At 37.2% G+C, this 12724-nt stretch overlaps 1 protein-coding gene across 1 annotated transcript in view; it reads left to right on the forward strand.

Moving 5' to 3' along the window:
- The window catches only part of rev3l (REV3 like, DNA directed polymerase zeta catalytic subunit), a 186480-nt gene extending 175391 nt beyond the window's left edge, over positions 1-11089 (forward strand). Inside the window, exons 28-32 of the mRNA XM_061924449.1 lie at positions 556-693; positions 3722-3912; positions 6635-6881; positions 10319-10534; positions 10604-11089. Coding sequence (XP_061780433.1) covers positions 556-693; positions 3722-3912; positions 6635-6881; positions 10319-10534; positions 10604-10744 — 933 coding nt within the window. The 3' untranslated portion in view covers positions 10745-11089. The remainder of the gene's footprint in view (positions 1-555; positions 694-3721; positions 3913-6634; positions 6882-10318; positions 10535-10603) is intronic.
- The last annotated feature ends 1635 nt before the right edge of the window (positions 11090-12724 follow it).

Consider the following 12724-nt stretch of genomic DNA (forward strand, 5'->3'; position numbering starts at 1 on the left):
CATTCATCTTTCCCTCTATCCTGACTAAGTCTCCCAGTTGGTTTCCATCCAGGATGTGTCTGTACATTGCTGCATTCATCTTTCCCTCTATCCTGACTAAGTCTCACAGTTAGCTTCCATCCAGGATGTGTCTGTACATTGCTGCATTCATCTTTCCCTCTATCCTGACTAAGTCTCCCAGTTGGTTTCCATCCAGGATGTGTCTGTACATTGCTGCATTCATCTTTCCCTCTATCCTGACTAAGTCTCACAGTTAGTTTCCATCCAGGATGTGTCTGTACATTGCTGCATTCATCTTTCCCTCTATCCTGACTCGTCTCCCAGTTAGTTTCACTTGCAAAGTGAAAAAATAAAAACTTGTCACTTTGTCATTATGGGGTATTGTTAGTAGAATTTTGAGGACAAAAAAAAAGAGCCTTTATTACACTTAGGACCAAACTAAATATGGAATAAGTGAAGCATTGTGAATACTTTCTGGATTCCCTGTACACACACACACACACACACACACACACTATATACACTAACCTGTGTGTTAAATTGTGTGTGTGTCAGGTGTACCTCCCCTGCGTGCTGCAGACCAAGAAGCGTTACGTGGGCTACATGTACGAGAGTCTGGACCAGAAGGAGCCCGTGTTCGATGCCAAGGGGATCGAGACGGTGCGTCGCGATGGTTGCCCCGCCGTTTCCAAGGTAACGCATCCTCCCCTTTGTCTGCTTCACACCTCTTCTCCTTCTCCTCTTGTCATCAACACACACTACTACTACTACTCATTTATTAAGATCCAAATACCACGCGCTAAACAGCGAGTGCAGACTACAAAATTGCGTGTGATCTACTAAGACTGCGTGTGCAATTGAAAAGTAGTTCATACCGCCTTATTTGAATGAGGATGGTGCGTGTAATGCATCACCATGGAGACGCTCGTTTACTGCACACTCACGTTGTCATGCTCCTACTTGTGGCGTTTTGCTGTTTTTAAACATGGAGGTGACATGCACCACTTTTTATGGGCATTTTAGACACAGTCCAAAGTGCATTTACAAAGGAACCCGTGCTGAAGGTGTGCTCGATAAGACTTAAAAATGCATACTTCAAGAAGTATTTTTCACACAGGAGATACGTTCATGTATTCGATGTGAAAAAACGAATAAAAAACACCAAAAGGCATCGATTGAATTTGTTTTAATCAGCCCCTAAAGTCACCAAGCATGCAGTATACAATTATAAAAGGATGTTGCCGAATAGACCGTATGTGTAATATGTTTTATTATCATTATGCACATGTGGAAGTTTGCACCTGCTAAATTAGCTGTCACATTCTACTTTAGTAACAATTTGCATCTTCTCCTAGTGTTCTGACAATTAGCATACATTTTGCATATTAATTATATTAGCATATTATTTTAGCAAATTTTTTGACACTTTTTTTTTTTTACACATACATTTTTTTGCACTGAATTTGTATACGCTACATTTTTTACGCATAATTTTTTTTACATTTAATTTATTTACACTGAATTTTTATACACTGATTTTTTTTTTCACTGAATTTGTAACCTCTACATTTTTCACACTGAATTTTTATACACTGAATTATTTTACACTGAATGTTTTATACTGAATTTGTATTTTTTTACAGATGATTTTTTTACGCTGAATTTTTATACGCTGAATTTTTTTTACATTTTATTTATTTAAACTGAATTTGTATACTGAATTATTTTACACTGAATTTGTGTACACAGAATTTTTTTACACTGAATTTTTTTTTTTATACTGAATTTGTATTCGCTATGTTTTTTTACACTGAATTTTTTTTTACACTGAATTTGTAAACTCTACATTTTTTACACTGAATTTTATACACTGAATTTTTTATCCTGAATTTGTATAGGCTATATTTTTTACACTGAATTTTTATACACTGAATTTTTTGCGTTTAATTTTTTTTACAGATGGTTTTTTTTTTTACGCTGAATTCGTATACGCTACATTTTTTACACTGAATTTTTTTTACATTTAATTTATTTACACTGAATTTTTATACACTGATTTTTTTTACACTGAATTTGTAACCTCTACATTTTTCACACTGAATTTTTATACACTGAATTATTTTACACTGAATGTTTTATACTGAATTTGTACACGCTATATTTTTTTACAGATGATTTTTTTACACAGAATTTTTTTACACTGAATTTTTTTTTTATACTGAATTTGTATTCGCTGTTTTTTTACACTGAATTTTTATACACTGAATTTTTTTTTTACACTGAATTTGTAAACTCTACATTTTTTACGCTGAATTTTATACACTGAATTTTTTATCCTGAATTTGTATAGGCTATATTTTTTACACTGAATTTTTATACACTGAATTTTTTGCGTTTAATTTTTTTTACAGATGATTTTTTTTTTTTTACGCTGAATTCGTATACGCTACATTTTTTACACTGAATTTCTATGCACTGAATTTTTTATACTGAATTTGTATACAGAGAATAGTTTCAAATTGAATTTATTTATACCAAATTTTTATACACTGAATTATTTTACACTGAATTTGTTTATATTTAATTTTTATACACTGAATTTGTATATGCTACATTTTTTACACTGAATTTTTATACACTGATTTTTTTTATCCTGAATTTGTATAGGCTATATTTTTTACACTGAATTTTTATACACTGAATTTTTTGCGTTTGATTTTTTTTACAGATTATATTTTACACTGAATTTTTTTTACGCTGAATTCGTACACGCTACATTTTTTCCACTGAATTTCTATACACTGAATTTTTTATACTGAATTTGTATACAGAGAATAGTTTCAAATTGAATTTATTTATACCAAATTTTTATACACTGAATTATTTTACATTGAATTTTTATACACTGAATTTGTATATGGTACATTTTTTAACCTGACTTTTTTTACATTGAATTTATTTACACTGAATTTGTATACACTGACATTTTTTATACTGAATTTCTATACGCTATATTTTTTTTTACAGTGAATTTGTATACACAGAATTTTTTCAAATTGAATTTATTTATACTGAATTATTTTACACTGAATTTTTTTTTTTTCCGTAGCTTTTTACACTGAATTTTTTTATACTGAATTTTTATACGCTGAATTTGTATATGCTACATTTTTTACACTGAATTTTTTGACATTGAATTTATTTACACTGAATTTTCTATACGCTATATCTTTTTTTACAATTCATTTTTATACACTGAATTGTTTTCCAATGAAATTGTCAGCAGAATTTGATGTAAGAACATTTGGTTCACAAAATTCAAACGCAAGAAAATCACTTGCATAAATTCGGTGTGGGAATTTTTTTTTATTAGACCAGCTTTTACTTCTAATGATTCCTTCATGTAGACCAAGTTTTACTTCTAATGATTCCTTCATGTAGACCAAGTTTTACTTCTAATGATTCCTTCATGTAGACCAAGTTTTACTTCTAATGATTCCTTCATGTAGACCAAGTTTTACTTCTAATGATTCCTTCATGTAGACCAAGTTTTACTTCTAATGATTCCTTCATGTAGACCAAGTTTGACTTCTAATGATTCCTTCATGTAGACCAGGTTTTACTTCTAATGATTCCTTCATGTAGACCAAGTTTGACTTCTAATGATTCCTTCATGTAGACCAGGTTTTACTTCTAATGGTTCCTTCATGCTCCTCCTCAGATCCTGGAGCGTTCCATCAAGCTGCTCTTTGAGACGCGCGACATCAGCCAGGTCAAACACTTTGTTCAGCGCCAGTCTGTGAAGGTCCTGGACGGCCGAGCCAGCATGCAGGACCTCACCTTCGCCAAGGAGTACAGAGGCAGCGGCTCCTACCGGCCCGGCTCCTGCGTCCCTGCCTTGGAGCTCACCAGGTGTGTGCTCATATCTCACTAGGTGTGTGTTGATATCTCAACAGGTGTGTGTGGGATATTTCACCAAATGTGTGTTGATATCTCACCAAATGTGTGTTGGGTATCTCACCAAGTGTGTTTTGGATATCTCACCAAATGTGTGTTTATGTCTCACCAAATGTGTGTTTATGTCTCACCAAATGTGTGTTGATATCTCACCAAGTGTGTGTTGGATATCTCACCAAATGTGTGTTGGATATCCCACCAAGTGTGTGTTGGATATCTCACCAAATGTGTGTTGGATATCTCACCAAATGTGTGTTGATATCTCACCTGGTGTCTGTTGATATCTCACCTGGTGTGTTTTGATATCTCACCAGGTGTGTTGATATCTCACCAAATGTGTGTTGATATCTCACCAGGTATGTGTTGGATATCTCACCAAATGTGTGTTGATATCTCACCAAGTGTGTGTTGGATGTCTCACCAAATGTGTGTTGATATCTCACCAAGTGTGTGTTGGATATCTCACCAAATGTGTGTTGATATCTCACCAAGTGTGTGTTGGATATCTCACCAAATGTGTGTTGATATCTCACCAGGTGAGTGTTGATATCTCACCAGGTGTGTTGGATATCTCACCAGGTGTGTGTTGGATATCTCACCAAATGTGTGTTGGATATCTCACCAAATGTGTGTTGGATATCTCACCAAATGTGTGTTGATATCTCACCAAATGTGTGTTGGATATCTCACCAAATGTGTGTGGATATCTCACCAGGTGAGTGTTGATATCTCACCAGGTGTGTTGGATATCTCACCAGGTGTGTGTTGATATCTCACCAAATGTGTGTTGGATATCTCACCAGGTGTGTGTTGGTTATCTCACCAAGTGTATGTTGGATATCTCACCAAATGTGTGTTGATATCTCACCAAGTGTGTGTTGGATATCTCACCAAATGTGTGTTGGATATCTCACCAAATGTGTGTTGGATATCTCACCAGGTGTGTGTTGATATCTCACCAAATGTGTGTTGATATCTCACCAGGTGTGTGTTGGGTATCTCACCAGGTGTGTGTTGGATATCTCACCAAATGTGTGTTGATATCTCACCAGGTGAGTGTTGATATCTCACCAGGTGTGTTGGATATCTCACCAGGTATGTGTTGGTTATCTCACCAAATGTGTGTTGATATCTCACCAGGTGTGTGTTGGGTATCTCACCAGGTGTGTTGGATATCTCACCAGATGTGTGTTGACATCTCACCAAGTGTGTGTTGGATATCTCACCAAATGTGTGTTGATATCTCACCAGGTGTGTTGGATATCTCACCAGGTGTGTGTTGGATATCTCACCAAATGTGTGTTGATATCTCACCAGATGTGTTGGATATCTCACCAGGTGTGTGTTGGATATCTCACCAAATGTGTGTTGATATCTCACCAAATGTGTGTGGATATCTCACCAGGTGTGTGTTGATATCTCACCAGGTGCCATGTGGCCCTCAATGAACATGGGTTAGACACCCTGCTATATGTATATAGTGTATTTTGTTATCTCACCAAGGGTGTGTTGGATATCTCACCAAGTGTATGTTGGATATCTCACCAAATGTGTGTTGGATATCTCACCAAGTGTGTGTTGATATCTCACCAAATGTGTGTTGATATCTCACCAAATGTGTGTTGATATCTCACCAAGTGTGTGTTGATATCTCACCAAATGTGTGTTGATATCTCACCAAATGTGTGTTGATATCTCACCAAATGTGTGTTGATATCTCACCAAATGTGTGTTGATATCTCACCAAATGTGTGTTGATATCTCACCAAGTGTGTGTTGATATCTCACCAAATGTGTGTTGATATCTCACCAAATGTGTGTTGATATCTCACCAAATGTGTGTTGATATCTCACCAAGTGTGTGTTGATATCTCACCAGGTGTGTGTTGATATCTCACCAAATGTGTGTTGGATATCTCACCAAATGTGTGTTGGATATCTCACCAAATGTGTGTTGATATCTCACCAAATGTGTGTTGATATCTCACTAAATGTGTGTTGATATCTCATGTGGCCCTCAATGAACATGAGTTGCTATAATGACATGTATATTGTGTATTTTTCTTAATGATGTATTATTAATTCTACTTCATAAAAAGTACAAAAATATTAATTAAAAGTACAGTCATCCCTCGTTAATAATTGTTCATTGACTGAATGAATTTCCACAAACTGTAAATGAAATCTTTTCATAGCCGGAGCATAAAAAACTGTTTTTTAAATACATTTCCCAACATTAAAAGAGCTTCCCGAACAGGAGAAAACAGTTTTTAGTCACCTTGAAACTCTTTTCATCACATCAACTTTATGCTCAGCCAATCAGGAGCCTCGATACTCAACTGGTTGCCTTCATCACCTCCGGTAGACAAAACTACTCCAATATTGACATTTTTATGCTTGACAATTCTTTATTTAATTGAATATGATTGACAAAAACATCCCCTAATAAGTCAGTCATGTATTGTATGAAATAGTGAGAGTATTTAATTGTGGATCAAAAGTGAGAAACCAGAAGAAGTTTTTTTTTTTTATAGCTGCTCATTTTCTTACTTCCTGTGTGACCAGTGTCCCAATACTTTTGTCCACACCGTTGAATAGAATAAATTCATGCATGTTGCCTAGCAACCCAGCTGGTAAAGCAACATGTGGCTGAAAAGGTGTTCTCTTTGCCGAGCAGGCGCATGATGGCGTACGACCGCCGGCTGGAGCCGCGTGTGGGCGAGCGCGTGCCCTACGTGGTGGTGTACGGCCCGCCCGGCACACCCCTCATCCAGCTGGTGCGCCGACCCCTGGACGCCCTGCAGGACTCCAGCCTGCGCCTCAACGCCACTTACTACATCACCAAGCAGATCCTGCCCCCGCTGGCACGCATCTTCCAGCTCATCGGTGTGGACGTCTTCAGCTGGTACCAGGACCTGCCCAGGGTGAGTGCACACTTAATGGTACCAGGACCTGCCCAGGGTGAGTGCACACTTAATGGTACCAGGACCTGCCCAGGGTGAGTGCACACTTAATGGTAGCAGGACCTGCCCAGGGTGAGTGCACACTTAATGGTACCAGGACCTTACCTGGGTGAGTGCACACTTAATGGTACCAGGACCTGCCCAGGGTGAGTGCACACTTAATGGTACCAGGACCTCACCTGGGTGAGTGCACACTTAATGGTACCAGGACCTGCCCAGGGTGAGGGCACACTTGCACACTTAATGGTACCAGGACCTCACCTGGGTAAGGACACACTTGCACACTTAATGGTACCAGGACCTCACCTGGGTAAGTACACACTTGCACACTTAATGGTACCAGGACCTCACCTGGGTAAGTACACACTTGCACACTTAATGGTACCAGGACCTCACCTGGGTAAGTACACACTTGCACACTTGGTGGGGGGGAAGAGTCCTCCAAATGTGGTACTTGGGCTCCATCTAGTGGCACGCCACAGAAGCACATGATTAAAGTTCAGGGTTATTTTCTAAATAAGTGTTAAATAAAACTTTGCCTTGTTTTTTTTTAATGAATACTTAGGCTGTTGATGTAAATAATCAAGTGTTGGCAGAGGTGAGCAACATTGCCCTCTGCTGGAGATACAACCACACTACACTTCAGTCATGTAGTACAGTCTAGAACAGGGGTCCTCAACTACAAATCTTGAAGGTCCACAAATGTTTTTTTGAAACAGGCTGGGTCCGTTTATTATCGGTCAAGCTTATATAGTAGCAGGAGGTAGGTAGTTTAACATTTTCTTAAAATTAACAAAAATAAAATAAATATCCAATAAAATACATGAAATATTTTCTTTGAAACAAAAATAAATAAGAACTTTGAAAAAATGTGTCCTCTGCATTTGACCCATCCCTTGATCACCCCCTGGGAGGTGAGGGGAGCAGTGGGCAGCAGCGGTGCCGCGCCCGGGAATAATTTTTGGTGATTTAACCCCCAATTCCAAGCCTTGATGCTGAGTGCCAAGCAGGGAAGAATGCTGGTATGAGTTTTTAAACATAACCCGTTAACTGCTGCCAATCAAATGGTGAATAAGATACTCTTTAGGGTTCATATGTTTGTAAATCTGACTGTGATGAAGTCAGTGCCTCACCAGCCATCAACCTCACCGCACGTTACTGCTCTGTTGCTATTTGTTGTTGTGTCATAGATTTAACAAAAATCTTGCTTGATGTTTCATATGACTTTTTCAGCCTCGTGATTTCTTTTTTTCTTAGCTCTGAATCATGAGGAAATGTCTCTTCAAATTTGCGGTGCTCTTTCAGATAGTGACGTTTCAGATTTTCACTTTTCACCAGAGCAACAGTACTGTTGCATAGTAGACACATTGGTCTGGTACTTGCAGTAGGTAGGATGAAAACATATTGCTCTGTCCATTCTTCCTTGAAACGTCGGTTTTCCCTGTCCACCTTTCTTTTACCAGCCTGAGCCGACTTGGAGCATGCCATTGTGATTTGATTCACATTCAGTGACTGACAAGTGAACAGTTAGCGAAGTAGCGATACGAGACAACTGTGTGCCTGCAGCGAAAGGTTCCATGCACTGTGCACATGACCCAGGTGGTAACAGCCTATCAGCGCGTCGTTGTGAAAGAGATGACAACCCATACCCCGGAATTAGCCAATCAGAGTGGCGTTCTCTCGCTCTCACTCCGTCTCTCTCTCTTTCTCTCTCTGAGAGAGAGACGGAGTGAGTGAGACACGAGAAGTGTAAACGAAACGTGGAGATATTTGACTAAAAACAACAAAGAACGTTGACTTGCGCTAGCGATAACTCACAGATAAATACAATTATTATATTTTTTTATAATAATTATAATTATAATAATAAAAAAAACATTTTTTTAATTTTTTTTTACTATAATTTGTGCTGGGTCCGGACATGGACCGCGGTCCGCCTGTTGAGGATCACTGGTCTAGAATCTTCTATGGAGATCATTACACACGTGAATATATATATATATATATATATATATATATATATATATATATATATATATATATGTTTTTAAAGAGATATATTGTGGTTAAAAGAGGCTTCTTTTTTTTTTTAAAGAGGCATATTTGGGGAGAAAAAGAGAAAAAAAGGTATATTTAAAAAAAAAGACATATTTAAAAAATAAAAAAAGAGCTTAATTGGGGTAAAAATAGTTTTTTTTTAAAAGAGGCATATTTGGGGGGGAAAGGATTAAAAAAAGAGGAGGCATATTTGAGGGAAAGAGTTAAAAAAAGAAGGTATATTTAAAAAAAAAAGAGGCATATTTGGGGGAAAAAGAGGATTTGAAAAAGGTTATGTATATTTTTTTTAAAATAGGCATATTTATGTATTTTTTAAAAAGATACATAGTGAGGGAAAAAAAGGCATTGTTTTTTTTTAAGGCATATTTGGGGAAAAAATATGTATATTTAAAAAAGAGAGGCATGTTTATTTAAAAAAAAGACATATTGGGGTAAAAAGAGGCATTGTTTTTTTTAAAGGCATATTTGGGGGGAAAAAGAGGTCTATTTAAAAAAAAGAGGCATATTTGGGGGAAAGGAGATTTAAAAAAATGTAAATTAAAAAAAAGAAGCATATTTGTGGAAAGAAGAGGATTTGAAAAAAGAGGTATATTTAAAAAAAAAAGATGCATACTTTTTTTTTTTTTAAATAGACATATTGGGGTAAAAAGAGTCTTTTTTAAATAAGCATATTTGGAAAAAAGAGGCATTTGGGGAAATAGGGACTTTAAAAAATTATATATAAACAAAAAGAGGCATATTATTTTTTTTAAAAGGAGACATATTGGGGTAACATGAGGCATTGTTTTTGTTTTTTTAAAGGCACATTTAAGGAAAAAAAGGATTTAAAAAAAGGTATATTTAAAAAAAAAAAAGGCATATTTGGGGGGAAAGGGATTTGAAAAGAGGTATATTTATAAAATAAAAAAAGAGGCATATTTATTAAAAAAGAGGCTTTTTTTTTTTTTTTTTAAGTTTGATTTAACAAGTATATTTAATATTTTACATTATACTGTTTGAACAGTAACACTGTGTTTGAATATTTATTAAAGTGATTCTTTGTACTCTAGATCAACTTCAGATCTATCTTGTCAATTATACATTTTTACATTTGTTTTACACCTTTTTTTTGTCAAAGAAAATTGTATTCTATGGAACAAAATGCTGAATATTTTAAAGATGTGAAGAATTGGAGCCTTGAATATGTCAATCATTCACAACCTTGATTTTGATACATTATTATTTTTGGAGCAATGCCAGTTTTCAAGAAAAAAAAGAAGTTATTTCTTAACGTTTTCATGGAGAATATTTCTACATGCACTTTGACCCCTGCTGTCTTACAGTCCTGGTCTCCTCCTCAGATCCAGAAGGCGTCCTGTCCCTCGGTCTACGGCGGCGAGGAGGCGCGCAGGAAGGGCACCATCTCCCAGTACTTCACCACCCTGCACTGCCCCGCCTGCGACCGCCTCACCCCGCTGGGCGTGTGCGCGCCCTGCCGCTCCCAGCCCCAGCGGGTGGCCGTGGTCCTCCAGCAGGACCTGAGGCGCTGGGAGCAGGAGCAGGAGCAGCTGCTGAAGGTCAGAGGTCACATCACACTCTAGCCCCGGTTGTTAGGAAGCGGTCGGTGACGCGGGCGTGTCTTCCAGGTGTGCAGGAGCTGCAGCGGCTGCAGCGAGCGCCACGTGCCCTGCGTCTCTCTGGACTGTCCAGTCCTCTACAAGCTGACCAGGACCAGCCGGCAGCTGGCCAAGGCGCCCTACCTGCGACAGCTGCTGGAGCAGTTCTGATTGGCCCCGCCCCCAAGTTGAAGACCCTCACACGAACATCATGGGAGTCTTTGCTGTAAATAACCATTGTCAAACACCACAATGCAGTTTTCTAAAGAGGGACGCCATCTTAGCTACCATTTTTTTAAACAGGGACTGTTGCAATACTTTTGTTTTTTTTTTCCATCATTGACCATTTGTTGTGCATTTGAGTCTTGTGTAGGTTTCAAATCCACCTTGCTGTCATCAGGATGTGATGTATAAATGTAAAAACCATCAATATTGTCTTTTAATGGGTGTTGCTGTGGGGTGAACTTCCAGATTGATTGAATAAAAAGTGTTACATCAGAACGAGGCTGCACAACATTCATGACACAAAGTCAAATACACAACTTTCAGCACATTCATGACACAAAGTCAAATACACAACTTTCAGCACATTCATGACACAAAGTCAAATACACAACTTTCAGCACATTCATGACACAGTCAAATACACAACTTTCAGCACATTCATGACACAAAGTCAAATACACAACTTTCAGCACAAAGTCAAATACACAACTTTCAGCACATTCAAGACACAAAGTCAAATACACAACTTTCAGCACATTCATGACACAAAGTCAAATACACAACTTTCAGCACAAAGTCAAATACACAACTTTCAGCACATTCAAGACACAAAGTCAAATACACAACTTTCAGCACATTCATGACACAAAGTCAAATACACAACTTTCAGCACAAAGTCAAATACACAACTTTCAGCACAAAGTCAAATACACAACTTTCAGCACATTCATGACACAAAGTCAAATACACAACTTTCAGCACAAAGTCAAATACACAACTTTCAGCACAAAGTCAAATACACAACTTTCAGCACATTCAAGACACAAAGTCAAATACACAACTTTCAGCACATTCATGACACAAAGTCAAATACACAACTTTCAGCACATTCATGACACAAAGTCAAATACACAACTTTCAGCACAAAGTCAAATACACAACTTTCAGCACAAAGTCAAATACACAACTTTCAGCACATTCAAGACACAAAGTCAAATACACAACTTTCAGCACATTCATGACACAAAGTCAAATACACAACTTTCAGCACAAAGTCAAATATACAACTTTCAGCACAAAGTCAAATACACAACTTTCAGCACATTCAAGACACAAAGTCAAATACACAACTTTCAGCACATTCATGACACAAAGTCAAATACACAACTTTCAGCACAAAGTCAAATACACAACTTTCAGCACAAAGTCAAATACACAACTTTCAGCACATTCATGACACAAAGTCAAATACACAACTTTCAGCACAAAGTCAAATACACAACTTTCAGCACAAAGTCAAATACACAACTTTCAGCACATTCAAGACACAAAGTCAAATACACAACTTTCAGCACATTCATGACACAAAGTCAAATACACAACTTTCAGCACATTCATGACAGTCAAATACACAACTTTCAGCACATTCATGACACAAAGTCAAATACACAACTTTCAGCACTTTCATGACACAAAGTCAAATACACAACTTTCAGCACATTCAAGACACAAAATCAAATACACAACTTTCAGCACATTCATGATGACACAAAGTCAAATACACAACTTTCAGCACATTCATGACAGAAAGTCAAATACATAACTTTCAGCACTTTCATGACACAAAGTCAAATACACAACTTTCAGCACAAAGTCAAATACACAACTTTCAGCACATTCATGACACAAAGTCAAATACACAACTTTCAGCACAAAGTCAAATATACAACTTTCAGCACATTCATGACACAAAGTCAAATACACAACTTTCAGCACATTCATGACACAAAGTCAAATACATAACTTTCAGCACTTTCATGACACAAAGTCAAATACACAACTTTCAGCACATTCATGACACAAAGTCAAATACACAACTTTCAGCACATTCATGACACAAAGTCAAATACACAACTTTCAGCACAT

The sequence above is a fragment of the Nerophis lumbriciformis genome, linkage group LG29 (assembly GCF_033978685.3).
Source record: "Nerophis lumbriciformis linkage group LG29, RoL_Nlum_v2.1, whole genome shotgun sequence".
Classification (NCBI taxonomy): domain Eukaryota; kingdom Metazoa; phylum Chordata; class Actinopteri; order Syngnathiformes; family Syngnathidae; genus Nerophis; species Nerophis lumbriciformis.